A 16,096-nucleotide genomic window follows, 5' to 3' on the forward strand; every position below is an offset into this window, starting at 1 on the left:
CAGCCTTTAAGCTTCTTTTTTTTTTGCTTGCATGCTATTAATCACCCCAATGAATTAATTCCAAACAGGAGTGGTGTTAATTGCAACAAGTTTTGTACGATTTGGGCTTTACATCCTTATGAACGAAACACAAATCATAAGCTTTCTTCTTGCCTAGATCATCCTCCTCCTAACACCCAAATGAGTCCATCCCCAGCGGCCTGACAGACTTGTTCATAAACTGACCCTTGGGACACGTGGGCTGGAGTTGTGAATGGGTGGTGGATGTGCAAGGGGAGGAGGAGGAGGAGGAGGAGGGGGGGAGGGGGAGGGGTTGGGGTGGACAGTAAAACAGACGCAGCTCTCCGTAGTGTGAAGCGCTCACAGAGAGAAGCGCTGCAGTCCGATGGGGCAGCGGCACAGCGCTGTCTGCACAAATAACCATTCAATACAAGCGGAGCCGCGTCTCAGCTCTTCTCAACACCCGTAAACACTTAAGAATACAACCTCGCGTTCCTCATACAGGTTTTTACAGGAGTTTTAACAACATCGATGAGTCTTGGATTTAATAACTAAAGACGAAATGGATGCTTCACAGCTGTTCTTTGTGCTGCTGCTCTACGGGTATCTCCCAAAAGTAAGTGGGTTTCTTTTTTGCGTAATTTTTCGTCAAGGAAACTTACTTACTTTTTTATGGTTATAAAGGATAATTTCCATCTATCTATCTATCTATCTATCTATCTATCTATCTATCTAATTACACATACAGTGATATTATACCCATTAGGCTATGTATTGTGATAAAGGGCTGTGCAATTATCTGGTTTTTGGTAAACCTTTGAATAATATCCTAATCAACTGGTTTTATTAAAACCATGACTATCATATAAATTGGTTTATTTATTTATTTTTACTCGTTTAAGAAAAATCTATGGGCAAGTCTCCGTTATGGACACCTGTCTTTAAAGAACATATTGAAGCCCTTATGTCTGGCTCACTTTGCTTAACAGAAGTCTACGCTTTCTTTGCCAACAAAAATCATGACAGAAGAAGTCAAATTAGACTGTTCAGACTGAGGCTGATGAGCACACATTTTCTGATTGCTGACATTAGAATTGAATCAAATAAGATTAAGTGTTGGTTTTCTTTTCAGGTAATTTTTAGCTTTAATCTGAAATCCTCTTAGGTCAAGTATCAACAGAAGGGCTTTCTACTGTTTTATTAAATATCTGCACCAATTAGGTCTTACATTTCATATATGTTTTCCCTCTCTCCCTCTCTAATTTGGATAAATGGAATAATTGGAGGGAAAGCCTTTGAGCATATCCCCATGATGATAGGCTTACCTTTCAGTGCAGGTCAATTTGGCAAGTGTAAAGAGTACACATGAGGGTAGTTGACAAATAGGCTTTTCTGCAGTTATGTGTTGTATTATAGATCTCAAAGACTCTACATTGAGAACTAAATGAGAAATCCTAAAGGGACTTTCTGGAAAGACTCATATGAGCCTTAAACTGAATCCATGTAGCAGCATATTGGCCTGTTCTTTGTAGTCCTGGGGAATGTTGTGCTTTGTCGCTATAGAGAAATGTCTAATGTGCTCTGCAGCTGTTCCTCTCTCTCTTTTAAGTCATGTCAGGGATCGACCTATAGCTGGAATGACTATAACAGGAATGCTCTTTTACAATTGTGTACAATTACAAGTAAGATAACATGTTTCATCAGTATATCTTGATAGGTAATAAGGTATCATCAGAACAATCAACTCTACTCAACTTTGCCTTATTTGTACATCACCCTTCATACATCAATACATCCTGGACACAGTTCATAGAAGGAAATAACATGAATTGATCACAATAGATAGAATTGAAAGCAAAAATAAACAACGAGATAAAAACAAAAAGGAAGGTAATACAATAATTTCAATGAATACAATTTAATAGAAAATGTAATGAATCAATTAAATAAAATCAATAAATAAATAAAAAACATAAGTGATAATATAATAACTTAAGCATGGTAAAAAGTTGAATAAGATAAAATAAAAACCGGAGTTAAAACAATGACAGAAACATTAAACAAAGCTGTAAAGTTATGAGCCAGATTAAAAATGTAGTTTAGTTTACTTTAAAAACACTCTGAGAGCTCGGCATTTTGATATCTAGAGGCAGTGAGTGTAGGGGCATGACAACACAAAGCTCTCTCCCTGGGGCTTGTGTGGGTCTCATGAGGGATATAAAAAGGGAAGCATTTGTAACTGGGCTAGTAGAAGAAGATCAGTGATGTATGTAGGAGCAAGGCTGTGTAAAACTTTAAAAGTATTTTAAAAGAAGTTGTAAAAGAAACAGGGAGCCAGTGCAGAGTCTTTAAAAATTGAGTTATATGATCAGATTTCTTCTTTCTTTTAAAGATTCTTACTGCGGCTTCTGAACAAGCTGCAATTTTTTCAACAAAAAGGCAATCCAGCAAAAATAGGGACCTCGGCGTCGTGAACAAAAACAGGCAGGGAAATATAGTAAAACTTTGCCAAAAGATTGTTGGCATTGACTTGAATGATCTTGCACTTGTTTTTCAAGTGAGAGTCACTCAGAGGGTAAATGCCATCCTAGAAAACCCTCACCACCTTCCAATGTGTCCTGTGGCTCAGTGATGAAGTTGGTAACCCCTTCAAGAAGGTAGGGGGGTCGATCCCAAGCTCCTGCAGCCACATGTCCAATGTGTCCTTGGGCAAGTCACTTAACCACAAGTTGCTCCTGCTCCTTCGTTGTGTGAATATGTATGAATTGATAAGTTAATACTGATGGACACTTTATGTAGCAGCCTCTGCCATCAGTGTGTGAAAGGGTATGGTGTGACCCGCTGTGTAAAAGAGTTTTCAGTTGTAAGAAGATGAGAAAAGAGCTATTCAAGCTAGAGTCCATTTACCCTTCACCATTTAATAATTGAAGAAACAGCTTCTTCCCCTTGTGACCAGCTCTGCGCTAACAAACTTTGAAATGTGACAGATATTAATGTGATGTTTTTTTCTCCTGGTGTATATGGCTTTGCTTTGTAGGCTTATCATACATTGACAGTTTGATTAATTGCTTACTAAAGCAATCTAATGGCTGGTCTGTCTAGAGTGTAGATGTTAGTAAGTTTTCGGGTCTCTTAATTGCAGATAATATTGTATATTCAGCTCAAGCATAAATTACTGTCAGAAACTTTTCCCTTGTCTCTTGTATCTATATGACTTAGGAAATGTAAGTGGATTAACCATTCCCTGAACTCTGATGATTATTTTGTTATGAACGGTCTCCCTCTTTGTGTAATCTGGCTCTAGTCACAAATTTATACAGCGTAATCCGAGATCTGATAAACTGCCTCGATGCAATGTAGATAGCTTGATCTTAGCAGCCTTAGGTTCAAATCTAGACTACAAGAAGACTGTTTTCTCCACTGTTTATGTTGCATTAATGGTCTGTGTGATTTATTGCAACTGGTGTGCCAAGAAACCCAAACACTTTCTATCCAAATTACTGAGCATCTGGCTAGTTTTGAAACATCACTGTAGTGAGTTATTGACTTATAATGCACAACAAGCAAGAATCTTAAACTAAGGCAGCTAATTGGACTCAGTTGACATTATTTGGATACCATTGTACTTGTTCTCTTCTGTAAATGATCAAGCTGCAATAAGTCAGAGGAAAGGAAAAACCTTAGATTACATTTTTTGTTCAAATGTTGGTTCAAGTTTTACTAATCTTTAGGTCTGTATTTGCGGTCCGCATTTACTCCTGATGGAAACATCACATAGCATACTAATGCTCCACTGTGTTTAAAAGCTTGCTTGACTCGTCTGCCAGCTCACGGTGGTTTTATCAGAGTTCTTTTTTTGGCTGAAAACAGCTTCCTGCTGCAGTTTGTGAGGTACGTGCACCAACAATCAAGTTGTGATCAAAGAAACTGAACTGAGAGATGTTAAAGCACTCGCTGGAGCTAAGAGCTGCGTAGTCTGTTGATGTATTTATATCACTTATATCATTCATTGATATAACAGGGGATTTAACAGTGGGTAAAGGGAAATATAAAAATGCTGATAAGTGCAGTTTTTGACACATGCTCTGTTGTTGTGGGTTTACTGAAAGCAGAAGCCAATAACTGAAATCAGTTCAATCAATTTTATCAATCTGTAACAAAAAGAAGAGAGGCTTTCTTACAAGTGCAAAGAATCTTGTAAAATTGTATATACCTGTGGCAAACAGTTCAGCAACAAACTTAATTTTGCATGAATTAGACTTACTAATATACATTGTTTACAAAAACATTCTAATAGTAGAATTATGTTTACCAGACATGATGATAAAACAGTCCAGGTTGAATCAGTTGTAGAATATAATGTTTTAAGCTCACTATTATCAAATGCATCCTGGGATACGGTGTTGTTTCATTGCACACAGATACATTCAATACTCGTCCTCTTTTATCCATGGTGCTCTTCACAGTAGCATGTGAGCAGTTGAATCGCCTGCCTCCGGCCGTGTGCTGCTGCCTTTACTTCAGGATATGTCGGATTTTTCAGCTGTTATCGGTTGAAGGCAAAAACTCCTGAGATCATAGTTCTTTGGGTTTTGAGAGTGTCAGGACGACCTCATCCCTGGAGGGAGAGAGGGAGAGAGGGAGAGAGGGTTTTTGGAGAAGTGGTTGTAAATAGCATTGATGTATTTCACAACACTTTATGTGTGGTCTACACTTTATCATATTTTCCACGGTTGTTTGCCTAAGGTAGCTCTTACCCTTCATGTTTGTGTTGATGTGCTGCTTTCAAGTCAAGAGTAGCACATTTGGATGTTATGGACAGACATATGCTGGAGTTAGACTTCAGGAGTTGTTGGGGGCGATTTATACCGGATTAAATCCTCATTGCCCCCTCTGACAAACCCAATAATCTTGATAATATCCGGTAATGTGTCATGCACCATATTTTTTCCAAAACGTATAGTGTGTGTTTGAGATTGGAGAAAAAATTATTGGAAGTTTCTTCTTAAGTGCAGGATACAACTTAGTTTCTAAATAGCTGAGGTTTTTAAACTCCTGTGGTCTGAGCCAAGCTGTAGCTACAGCAGTGCTAAGAAGTATTAATGACATTGTTCACCTTTACCTTAAGCCAAAACTTAAAAGCTCCTTTGAGTAGGATTTAAAGTTACCCTCCAAACATGAAAATCTTAAATACTCTGAATTTATAACTTGTAACTACTCAAGGAAGTTTGAGTACCTGGTTAGAACTTTAAATGACTTCTGCTGTCTCTCCAGAAATACAGATTTGACAACAATGTTCGTTTTAAAGCTTATACTATTACATACACGAGTCCTCCCCGTTTTTTTTCACATGTCCATACATAGGTTTATAGGTGTCCATATCAGACTTGAGTAAATTGTAAATTGGACAATAATTGGCTTTAAAAATATATTTATAATGTTGCAAAATCACCTCACATTCAAAGTGCACACAGAAATTAAACCTTATTGTCATAGCATATTTTGTTATAGCAGATACAGTTACAGTATCATATACAGTCATAAACATCATTTTTGTAAAATGTAACATTTCTGAAAATCATTTTTATTCTGCTTGTGCAGTAAGTTGACATGGGAGCAATGAAACGTCCCCAAACACAAAGGTACTAGTTTAAAGGATTTGTAGACCCTAAGCAGATTATATCATGCACCAACTTTGACTGGAATATTATGAGATCTGACCTGATTGTTCAGGTGGAATATAACCTTTACTAATGCCTGTCATTAACACTTCCAATACTACTGTCAATATTACTTCAAAGTCAATACCACTTTTGCTGCTTTCAGCTTTCTTTGGTATTTATCATTGCTATGCATTCAACCCTTAAACCCTTCAGATTTAATATTTGACTCGTATTTGATGCTCTGTTATGCGACTTATTTTATTGTTCTGTAATTTTGAAGCACTCTGAAACAAGAGAAATCATATTTTGTATTCATATCTGTGTGCTCTTCAGTATTCCTGCGGAAGTAGACATCACAAAGCCGAGCACACGACATGCTGGAGATAGTGTCCCTACTCCTTCTTTAAAGGATGAACACAGCTTTCCTCTGAGTGTTTTTTTGTCTCATTGCATTGAGTTATCACTTTAATACGCATATACTTGAACAAAGAGAAAAAAAAATGTTGCTTTGTCCATTTTATTTTTATTAACAACAGTTTTTTTTTTGTCTGAGGCGAGCTGCAGATTGCTGTTTACAATATTATCAGGTGAACTAGGAGGTCGGACTAAAGGGATGACTGATGAGGATTATTTAATGTTTGACAGCTCCAGTATGAAGCGCACCAAACAGATCAAGTGGACCATATAAGACAGTATACATTGCTATATCATGTGCTTTGCCTCTCTCATCATGACCTCCACTTCCACCGGTCTTGAGATGTCTTCCCTCTCTATTCTCTCTTCATTTGCGCTGACCTTCTCGAGCTCCGTGTTGCCCGTCTTCCACGTTTTCATTTACCCACTGGCTCTCTGCCAGCAGCTGTCAGCTCCCATTTGTTGCCACAGATGAACAATCGGGCTAGATTACTGGGGGAACATTTCTGTGTTTGCAGTATTATTAGCCAAAGTAATTGGAACACATAAACTGACAGGCCATAGCTGCAGGAATGTGGTGCAGAAAAATGCTGGCTTAAATATTTAAAAGAGCGTATTCAGGGGAACCGAGTGTCTGTCGGTCTTAGCCTCAGTTCACACAAATCTTCCGCGGACTAACCGTACTGTGAATGAAACACATTTGACACCTTAATGTGCTCTCCTCTGTCTCGTCCACAGGTGTCCACGCTGCAGATGTGTGACGTGGTGAACCAGATCGAGCTGGAGAAGGAGCACTGTGAGAATAGTACTTTCGGGAACCTCACTTCAGGTCATTCTCCAAAACACATTTCCCTCTCTGTGACTGTTTTCGGGGTGTTGCACGAGGCCATTCAGAGGAAATGGGAAACAGCATGAGTGAATAAATAGTGATGGGCTAAGCCAGTGTGGGAGTCTAAAGGCAGAAATGTAGTTTTTCCTAAATGGACTTTGCCTCAACAAATAAAATATGAATATAATAGTAAGAGCTTTAAAAGAGTGATTGATTGACATTTAAAGAATAAACATTTGATCATCATATTCACTATGGATGGCATGGGACAGGGAAAGAGTCAGCTTTAGTGATTGATTACATTTCTATACCAGTAGAGACGGTCGAACCCATAGTCTGTAAATAAGAAGTGGATGTAGCCTTGTGGTTTTCCAAAGTAAAGACATGTGAGGAAGCACTAAAAGTAATCCAGACTATACAACTGCATTCTCTCTAATGGCCAGGAGGCGACCGAACTGGTTGAAAAGCTCTTGACTTCATTTATTTTTTCTTGTTCAGTTGTCATTTCCTGTTGTATTCTGTCATTTTTTTTTTCCATTGCTCGTCTTCGTTCTGTTGTCTGATTACCACCCCTGTGTATTTAGTCTGTGTGACCCCCTTGTGTCTGTGACAGTTTGTTTCTTGTTGCCCCTGATCTTGTGTGTGTGTGTGTGTTCCCGATACTACTGTACAAGCGTCATAAACCATTAACACCTAAGAGATCCTGTTTAACGGTCACATGAAGCTGGTGATCAGCCTGATAAGTCAACCCAGAGTTTCCCTAACTGCGTTCACATAAAAGGGGCGGTGTTAGCTTTATATACAGTAACCTCACAATCATGAACAAGTCTGACGTCAGCTGATCGTCATATTCAACTCAGAGCGACTAATATTAAAAATAAGGGCTAGATTCCCAGAGGGGAAACTTATTTGTCTCCTGGTCAATTCATACACACAACAAACAATATCGACAGAACAATTACCATACACAACAAGTAAATAATTAACGAACACCATTGAAACCATTTGAGACATCATTTACAGCCATGAATCAGAGCCACAACGAACAATGTTCATTAAAATATCTGACTGCAGCTGGAACAAAGGACCTTCTAAGTCGTTCAGTTGAACACTAAGGCATCACTAGTCGCTCATTGAAGAGCTTCAGAGTCCATTAATAACACTGTGGAAAGGATTGCCTTCAAAGATCAGAACTGTTTTCAGTTTGGTCCTCATTTTCTTCTCGAAGGTAACTTTAAGTGAGTCTTGGGTGATGCAAATCACAGAGCCAGCCTTATTGATCCTATTTTTTTATCACCCACACAGACACTGGCCCTCCAGCACAGCATCGACACGTGCCAAGATTCCCTGATAATAAATTTGAAGATGGTTCTTGCTAATGTCAAAGGATCTAGGCTTCCTTCAGAAAAACAGTCTTGACTAAATACTACATCAGTGTTTCTTTTTCCAATTCAATTTAGTGTCCAGGAAGACACCAAGCTATTTATGAAACTGGACAATCTGCTGACCTTTAAGGATTAGTGTGGAGACCTCTTCCTTTTTTTTTTCTCAAATCAATAATCTTTCAAACATTCAATTTAAAAAATATTGCAACACACCGGCTGACAAAAGATTCAATCTCTTTTTTGTAGACAAGGTTGTTGCCTTGGGTAAGGAGACCCATAGTGCATTATCATCTGAAAACCTTTGGACATGCCTACAGTCAGTAGTATAAAGTGTGAATAAAAAGGGAGATAAAACTGTGCCCTGTGGAGCTCCTGTGTTGGTTAAGATAATCTCAGGCCTTTTATTATTAAGCCTGACAAACTGAGGTCGAGATATATGAAGAAGTTAAACACATATGCTAAGACTCAAGTCAACACAGCTGCAGTGACAAACTCCACAATACAATATGTGTTTCCTCCTTTCTATGACCCTCTATGCTATCTTCATTCAGCTTTGTTTAAATAAAAAACACCTTTTGAACATTATTCATTGTGCATTAAGTTAGACATAAACTACATGTATTGTAACAGTTTTGCTCCTTATCTCTGAGTAAGCCTCATTTCTCTACTTCCCTGTCTGCTTCCTCACAGGAAGGTAAAGCAGCTCTGAGGTCACATCCCTAATAAATGAATACGTGTGTGTACCTCAGTGAGAGACCGTACGTTTTAAGCCTTGGGTCTTGAATTGTAGTAATCATGTACCAATTGTTATGCATTGAATCTGGCCATTACAAACATGATTTACTAAATCTGGGATGGACAAATGTATCAGCTGAACACCGTCATCTGCAGATGTCAGCCCTGTTGAAAGACATTTTGGCATGCAGCGATGTCAGTAGCTGATGTGCACAAGTTGTGTTGCATCAGTTCAATGCTGGCAGGCTACTTTACTGCTGATTCAGAGAAAAGGTTTTTTAGGTTTTTTTAGTTACCTGTACGAAAAACTCAGATTTGTCGAAAAATGTTGGCAGTGCGGGAGTCTTACTCTGCCTTTGGGATAGATCGACAACATCTGTTTGTAAGACACATTTCTGTGACATTTCAAGAGCAGGGACTACAAGCAACGATTTAAATGCATGCAAAGACAGCTCATTTGAAAAATAGACACGGCTAAACTGTTATTCTAAACGTTGGTATCAATATCGACCCTGAATTTCTCAATCAGAGCTTGTCTAGATTTGAATTCTTTACATTCCTTTATATTTTTTTCTGCTTATTATTGATCCTATATGACATGTTGTCCCTGCACAGCATTGATTGTGTCACTGGTGTCTTGTCAAGCAAATTATTGAATGTTACCAGGGCGAGCCTGTGTGTGTGTATGTTGTTGTGTCTGACACAAAGTGAATGATGCCATGTTAATGGTATTGTCTCCCCCGGGCAGGTTGCCAGGGCATGTGGGATATCATTGCTTGCTGGCCTTCAGCCAGTGTGGGAGAGGTGGTGACAATAACCTGCCCCACTTACTTCAGCTACTTCAATGACCAGCACAGAGGTAAGCGCACCTATACCTTCAGATAATGTAAATACAACATGCTATTACGTTTTCATATTCAGCGTCAAAACCTCTGCTCTGTTAGGCTCATCAAAGCTGAATAAGTGTTCTGCAAAATCCACTCAAAATTAGATTATTTCCACATGAGAGCAAGAAATGATGTAAATCATGTTTTCTAGAACTCATTTAACAGATTGAGTATGTGAAATGTAATCATGCTGTGTTAGTGGATCATTTATTTTGAAGCCTACAGGATCTTGTTCTGTCCTTTTTGAAATATGCTAAGGGCAGGCAGACACATTTATGTAGCCTCATTTATTCTTATTTACATCAGCTTTGAGTGTTGTGATATTTGAGAAGCTTATTTGCACACAGCCAAGCCTGTGGGACTAGATACAGAAGAGGAAATGTGTTGCGCTGCTTGCAAATGGACATTTAGAGTCATCAAACTGCTGTTTTTACAGTCACTAGAAAGATATTAGAAACCCTGAAGAGAGCCCGAGGTAGAAAACTCAAGGCAAACTGTATATTAGTTCACGATGCTATAGTGAAAACCATCATTATATCATTGTTATGCAAAGGACCAGATACCAATTTTCACAACTTTGATTCATACAATAGTTTAATATTTATTGTCAATATTAATCACTTCACAAAGCGAGGGGAAAAGACTTGTTCTCTCAAGCAGTTTTAAACAGCACCTTACAAACAATACTCTGGGAAAAATGTAACCCACAATAACAATGTTGACCCTGTGAACTTGTTTCAGGGAGATATGTGAGAGTCCTCCTGGCACCTTAAACCCAGGATAACAGTAGATCCAGGGTAACCGTAAGCCGTGTACAGCGTTTACATGAGCCAAATGAAAGACGGGATTTAAAATGTGCGCTGAGTCACAGATTATAGTCAGGGTCTAAGAAAACACGGAGGAATCCAAGGAACAAGGAATCCAGCTCATCCTCTATAACCTTTATTTTGGAAGCAGCACAGACGAAACGGGGGCAGGAGGAGAGAGGAATCACTGACCACAGATAAGAAAGAGAAACAGCACCATGTTTTTCCGTTTTGTTGAATCAGCTTTTAAAGGCACGGTACTTGACCACCGTCCTCTTCAATAATGTTGTGGAATGTTTTTATGGGCTCTATTCAACATCAGATCTTCCAGTGTTATCTTTTTTTTTTTTTTTTTTTTTTAACTTGCGTGTTGCTTTTCTGACTGAGGTTTTTGTTTTCTGATGCATTTCTGTGTTTTTCTTGCATTTCCAACAAAACCTTGTGTCCTTGTTTGTCGCACTCCTGCGTTCAACTCCTCTGCCTGAAAACACTTTGGCATCAGCAAAACCTCCACAGTTAAAACCACAATAAAAATGATATTAAAGAGCCACAAATAGTAACATGCACGGCTTACTGCGTTGCCAAGAAAATATCCAGCAACTGGGATGTTTGAAGAAGGTTATAAACATTCATTTGGTGCATTCCATGCAAATGAATGAACTGTGCAAAAGCAAACTGCGGCTAGATTGAGTTAGAAGGCTCTTACGGGACTTTTGTTTATCTTGTGTAGCAGTGGCTGCAGCACTGATTGGAGACAGTTGATGGAATCATAATGCCAGTCATGCTCTTACTATAGGTCTTACTCGCTATTTCCAAGGAGAGTTTCACTTTTAGATTTAGCATCTGTCATCCTGCCTTCAATGTTCTTGGGGCTAAGCCTCCATTCATCCATTGTAATGTGGATAAGAGGTATAAGATGCATTACAAGGGTAAACTGCACTCAGCCAGAAAACATTAGGACATTGTTTGTGTTGAAATATCATCACAACATATTTTGTGTATAGCACCTTGGAGAGTGACACAATGAGGCTGTGATGTGGAATGTAAATTGTTATCACAAGTGCAATTTAGTCTGAGAAATTGGTTTCAAAATAAAAGTTGTTAATGATTTCTTTCTTTGAGTTTTCATTAGAATTGGTTGACGCTTCAAGTCATTTCAGAAGCATCAAAATAATTTGAAGCTCTCATATTTTTTTAACTCCGTCATCTCTTGTGTACTGACTACATAATCAGTGTGCCATTCAAAAGACATAAGAGCAGAAATAAACACAAAGTACTTCTGCCCTGATGAAAGGTAAAGTGCTCAGTGAAGACTCCCATCATCCCAATTACGCTCCTATGCCCTACTGATAAGCTACATATACCTTATGCCCCTTTGTTGCCACAGCAACCAGAAAAGCATTACCACCTTCAACAGACTCAGGCTCAGAGTCTGTTGAAGGTGGACCCTGGACCCTAATGGCCCCCACAACCAAAATGCAACTATTCCTGGTGCCAACATTACACATGCAAGAACGGCAACGAGAACACAAGAGAAAATAGCAAGACCCAGAAAAAAGTCTGAAGAGTGATCTAAGAAAAGAGGGTGGGATGCCCTGAGTAGGACTAGCCCCATTTGGGCTTTCGCTCAACCTCCCCTACTCCTTCATTTTCTTGAAAAGAAGAGAGAGAAAAAAACGGAGGAGATAAATGTTTTTCTCGCATTAAACACAACACACATAAAGGAGCTATTTTAACTTAGAGGCTGAACAAGACCCTTTGTGTCCAGCAGGTTCTGGTCAAACTTTTAAATTGTAGAAAAGTGTTAAATATCTTCTTCCTCAGACTTTACCAGTATGTGACATCTCCTGTTTAATGTTGTTTTGTATTAAGGTGCTGATTTATTCAAATATTTCCTCACTTTATCCTGTGGGAACCATAAGAGAGGATTCAAACTGCATGATGTATACAACCTCCAAGCGGTAATTCTAGTTTCCCGTTTGAATTAAACATCAGGTTATTGAATTTGAACCCGCATCAAAGTGAGGCCGACTGTGGAGCAGATCAGCACAGACACCTGTTTGCATGGTTTCTTTGATGCTGGTGAATCTCTCCCTCAGGTCCTTAGTTTCATTTTCCCAGAGAAATATTTTCAGATCTCTACTGGAGGATATCTATTCCATCTTTTCAACATCTTTTCTGAGTCATCCCCCCAGCTTTTCACCCCCTCCTCTCGTGCCTCTGTGTCTGTGACCCAGCAGGTCAAAACCATTCTACCCCTCACTGACTGAGGGACGTGCTGATATCCAGCTATTACAACTATTGGGGAGATGGGACTGATGTGGTCATTATGGTATATTCTGCTGCGTTATATTTTCACTTAGCTGTGAAATATACGAACCAAAAGAAAAGTCTTCTCAGTTTGATTATTATAAGGATTTTAACTTCAAGGAGAGACTATTTTTTCTACCTTCTTTGACTCACAGCTTTCTCTCATGAATTAAAGTTTTTGAAGTCTTACTGCAACGGTAATCCTAAACTTTAGTAATGTTGTATTCTGAAGCCTCACCAAAAATCCTGCTGCTATTCATACCTTTGCATGTTTTTAGTTTAAGGAAAGTCAACTCAGCCAGTGGAAACTAAAAATATGGTATAAAACGTGTTTATTTTAAACATTAGCACTTTAGACAGGCAGGCACTTGGAAACTCTAAATGCACCTGATGGCAGCATGCAAAAAACATGTAGTCCTGATGGTAAAGTCAGAGACATGTAACTTAGACCTGCTCATTGTCAGAGCAGACTGGATGGATGAACATACTTTTGAAAATGCTTTAAAAAAAAAGAATGCTGCGGCTAATTATTGTTATCTTCTCACTGAAATATTTTGAATTATTTTTTGCGAGCCACTAGAGGTTGAGTCTTTGTAATCGTTGTTCAACGTGTGAGTATCAGAGGCTATTTGCTGAGCAGATCTGAGACCCAATTACTGTTCTATTATTCACTGTGGTAAATATATTGACACAAGCAGTCTTTCATGTCAGACTGAATGGAGTAGATGTCTTCAAACTGATGTAAATTCTTTGGTTGAAATTCTTCATTTATCTTACTTTTTACTTTTTTCTTCATTTTCACTGTGAACAAATAGTGTCCATGAACTTTTACTGATGTTTGATTGAGACTCATGCACTTCTACTTTCTTTTATCTGTTTTTCCTTTGAGAGGGCTTCTCCTTTATATATGGAAAATCGATGAGGAACAATAGCTTTTGCTTTGATTCATTTTATCTGTGTTTTATGAAAGGTATCGCACAGTCAGTGTATGTACCAAGACATTACAGAGTAAGATACAAAGTTAGAAACTTAAAACCGTAGAATCTGATCCACATTTCATTGTGGTCATATGGGTCTGGGTCTGTTCTTATTATATAATGAGACGTACACATAAATACAGTGTGCTTTACTTGCACAATGATAAGACTGACTTTTGATTAGAAGATAAAATGTAAAAAATTAAGCAATCCAGATATTTATTTAAAACATGTCCCTTGTCATTGATTGATCCATTTTCTTGGATAAGGACAGAATTAGCCATCCATCCAGACTGACAAAACTCTCTCACACACACATTCTTGACCAAAGGAGTTGGGAGGACAAACACCAATCAGTGGAGCTGTATATTTCTGTCCAAATTACATATATAAGAACTGAATTCATAGATGATGGGTTTTGTTGTTTTTGTATACTTGCAGCTACTCTTAACATTTGCTAAATTCATTTTCCTTAGCCTACTTAAACTGTAAACATTGACTTTGACTTGCTAAATTAAAAGTGTAAAAACATGTGCTTTGGACATGTTGTACCATTGATAACATACAGAGCTTTTCTGTTTCACCTACACATGCATCATTTTTTTATTTAAGTTTATTTTCTATTTTATTCAGCACAAGTCTTAAAAACTTTTCATCCATTTGGTGCCGTTTTTGCAGCTTAAAGACTCCTCAGCAAAGCAGACATCACGGCTGTAAGAGTGGTTACTATGACTACAATCATAGCAAAGTGGAAGGGATAGTAATGGAATCTTTCCTCTATGGAGGGTTGCAGTTTAGGATCATGTACATTGAGACTGTCCTCATGAGAACAACTGCTGCGTAAGGGATTTGTCTAAGAAGAACCAGGAAAGTGCATTTATTTTACACAGTCAACCATCTATCTTCAAATAAGTAGTTTTTGTTCCTGCCGTGGAATTATGAATCAGAGAAAATTGAAAACGGAAGCCGTGCTATCACTTCTGCCACATGTGAAACTAAAAAGCTGTTTAACTCAGCCGAAATTCAAGTTTCATAATAAACACATTGAATTTTGAATAAAGTAGGAAGTATAAAAATAGTGTACTCAAGAGGAGATTGGTGCCTGCCAGACTCAGGTAAATTGAGTGAGTGATGTGTGAATTAAGAGACTTACTGTGAAAATAAACGGTTTCATAAAATCTCCATAATGGAAAAGAAGTCTCAATCTTAAGCGTAATGGGATCACCTCATGAAGACGATGAAGACGGTTCCGCAAACAAGAATCTCATAATTCATGCAAATTCTGCAAGACTTTGCTGTAAACCCAAGGCAGATATAATGAGACAGGCACAGCTTGACTACCCCGGAGAGGCTAAGACAGTCGCTCTCTAAAAAAAACCTTCTCTAAATCCACAATTTCCAAACTTCTACTTCTACAACTCTTCTATATCCCTTGTCCAGCTTCTCCTTTATTCATGTTTTTCTTTCATGTCTGTTATAAAGATGATCAAATTTTTTCAACTTGACAATGTACTCATCTGCTTACACTCGTCTGCTGACTAAGAATATCTCCTGGAGGCTTGTTAAGTTCAAAGCTCTATGATCATTGGTTTACCATTTTTCTGTCTATAAAAATCTTTGTACTGATTGACATTCCCTTCAACACCATCAATCATCTTTTATATTGAGTTCTATGTTCAAATGTTAGCATAGCTCAGCTAAAATAGAATTCTGGTCATTTGTTCACCAAAAACTATATGACCATCAGGTGACCACAAGACTGAACTATATATTTTAACTTCATGGGATCTTAAATCTTGGTTTGCAATAAATATCAGCATTGTAGTTATCCAAACATCTCATGAGAGCTCTACCTTACAGAGCCACGAGACTGATCAAAACTCTCTAAGTTTGATCATTTTCAGATGAACTGAACAGTTGTCCACTATAAGGAAGTTGCTTCATTAATTCTCCATCAAAGTAAAATTACTTCATATCTAATTTGGTACTGAAAAGTGAGAGAAAACATATAAACCAGCATTTCTGGGTTTTCCAGATATCACTTATGGAGTTTCAGCACAGACAGAGAAAGGCTGGATGAAGACAGATCA

General features: G+C 38.2%; 1 protein-coding gene across 1 annotated transcript in view; it reads left to right on the forward strand.

Annotated features, from left to right (window-relative positions):
• Nucleotides 1–346: 346 nt before the first annotated feature.
• The window catches only part of vipr1b (vasoactive intestinal peptide receptor 1b), a 36,914-nt gene continuing 21,164 nt past the window's right edge, over nt 347–16,096 (forward strand). Inside the window, exons 1-3 of the mRNA XM_061064837.1 lie at nt 347–616; nt 6,816–6,906; nt 9,775–9,885. Coding sequence (XP_060920820.1) covers nt 563–616; nt 6,816–6,906; nt 9,775–9,885 — 256 coding nt within the window. The 5' untranslated portion in view covers nt 347–562. The remainder of the gene's footprint in view (nt 617–6,815; nt 6,907–9,774; nt 9,886–16,096) is intronic.

This window comes from Labrus mixtus, chromosome 19 (genome assembly GCF_963584025.1).
Source record: "Labrus mixtus chromosome 19, fLabMix1.1, whole genome shotgun sequence".
Taxonomy (NCBI): domain Eukaryota; kingdom Metazoa; phylum Chordata; class Actinopteri; order Labriformes; family Labridae; genus Labrus; species Labrus mixtus.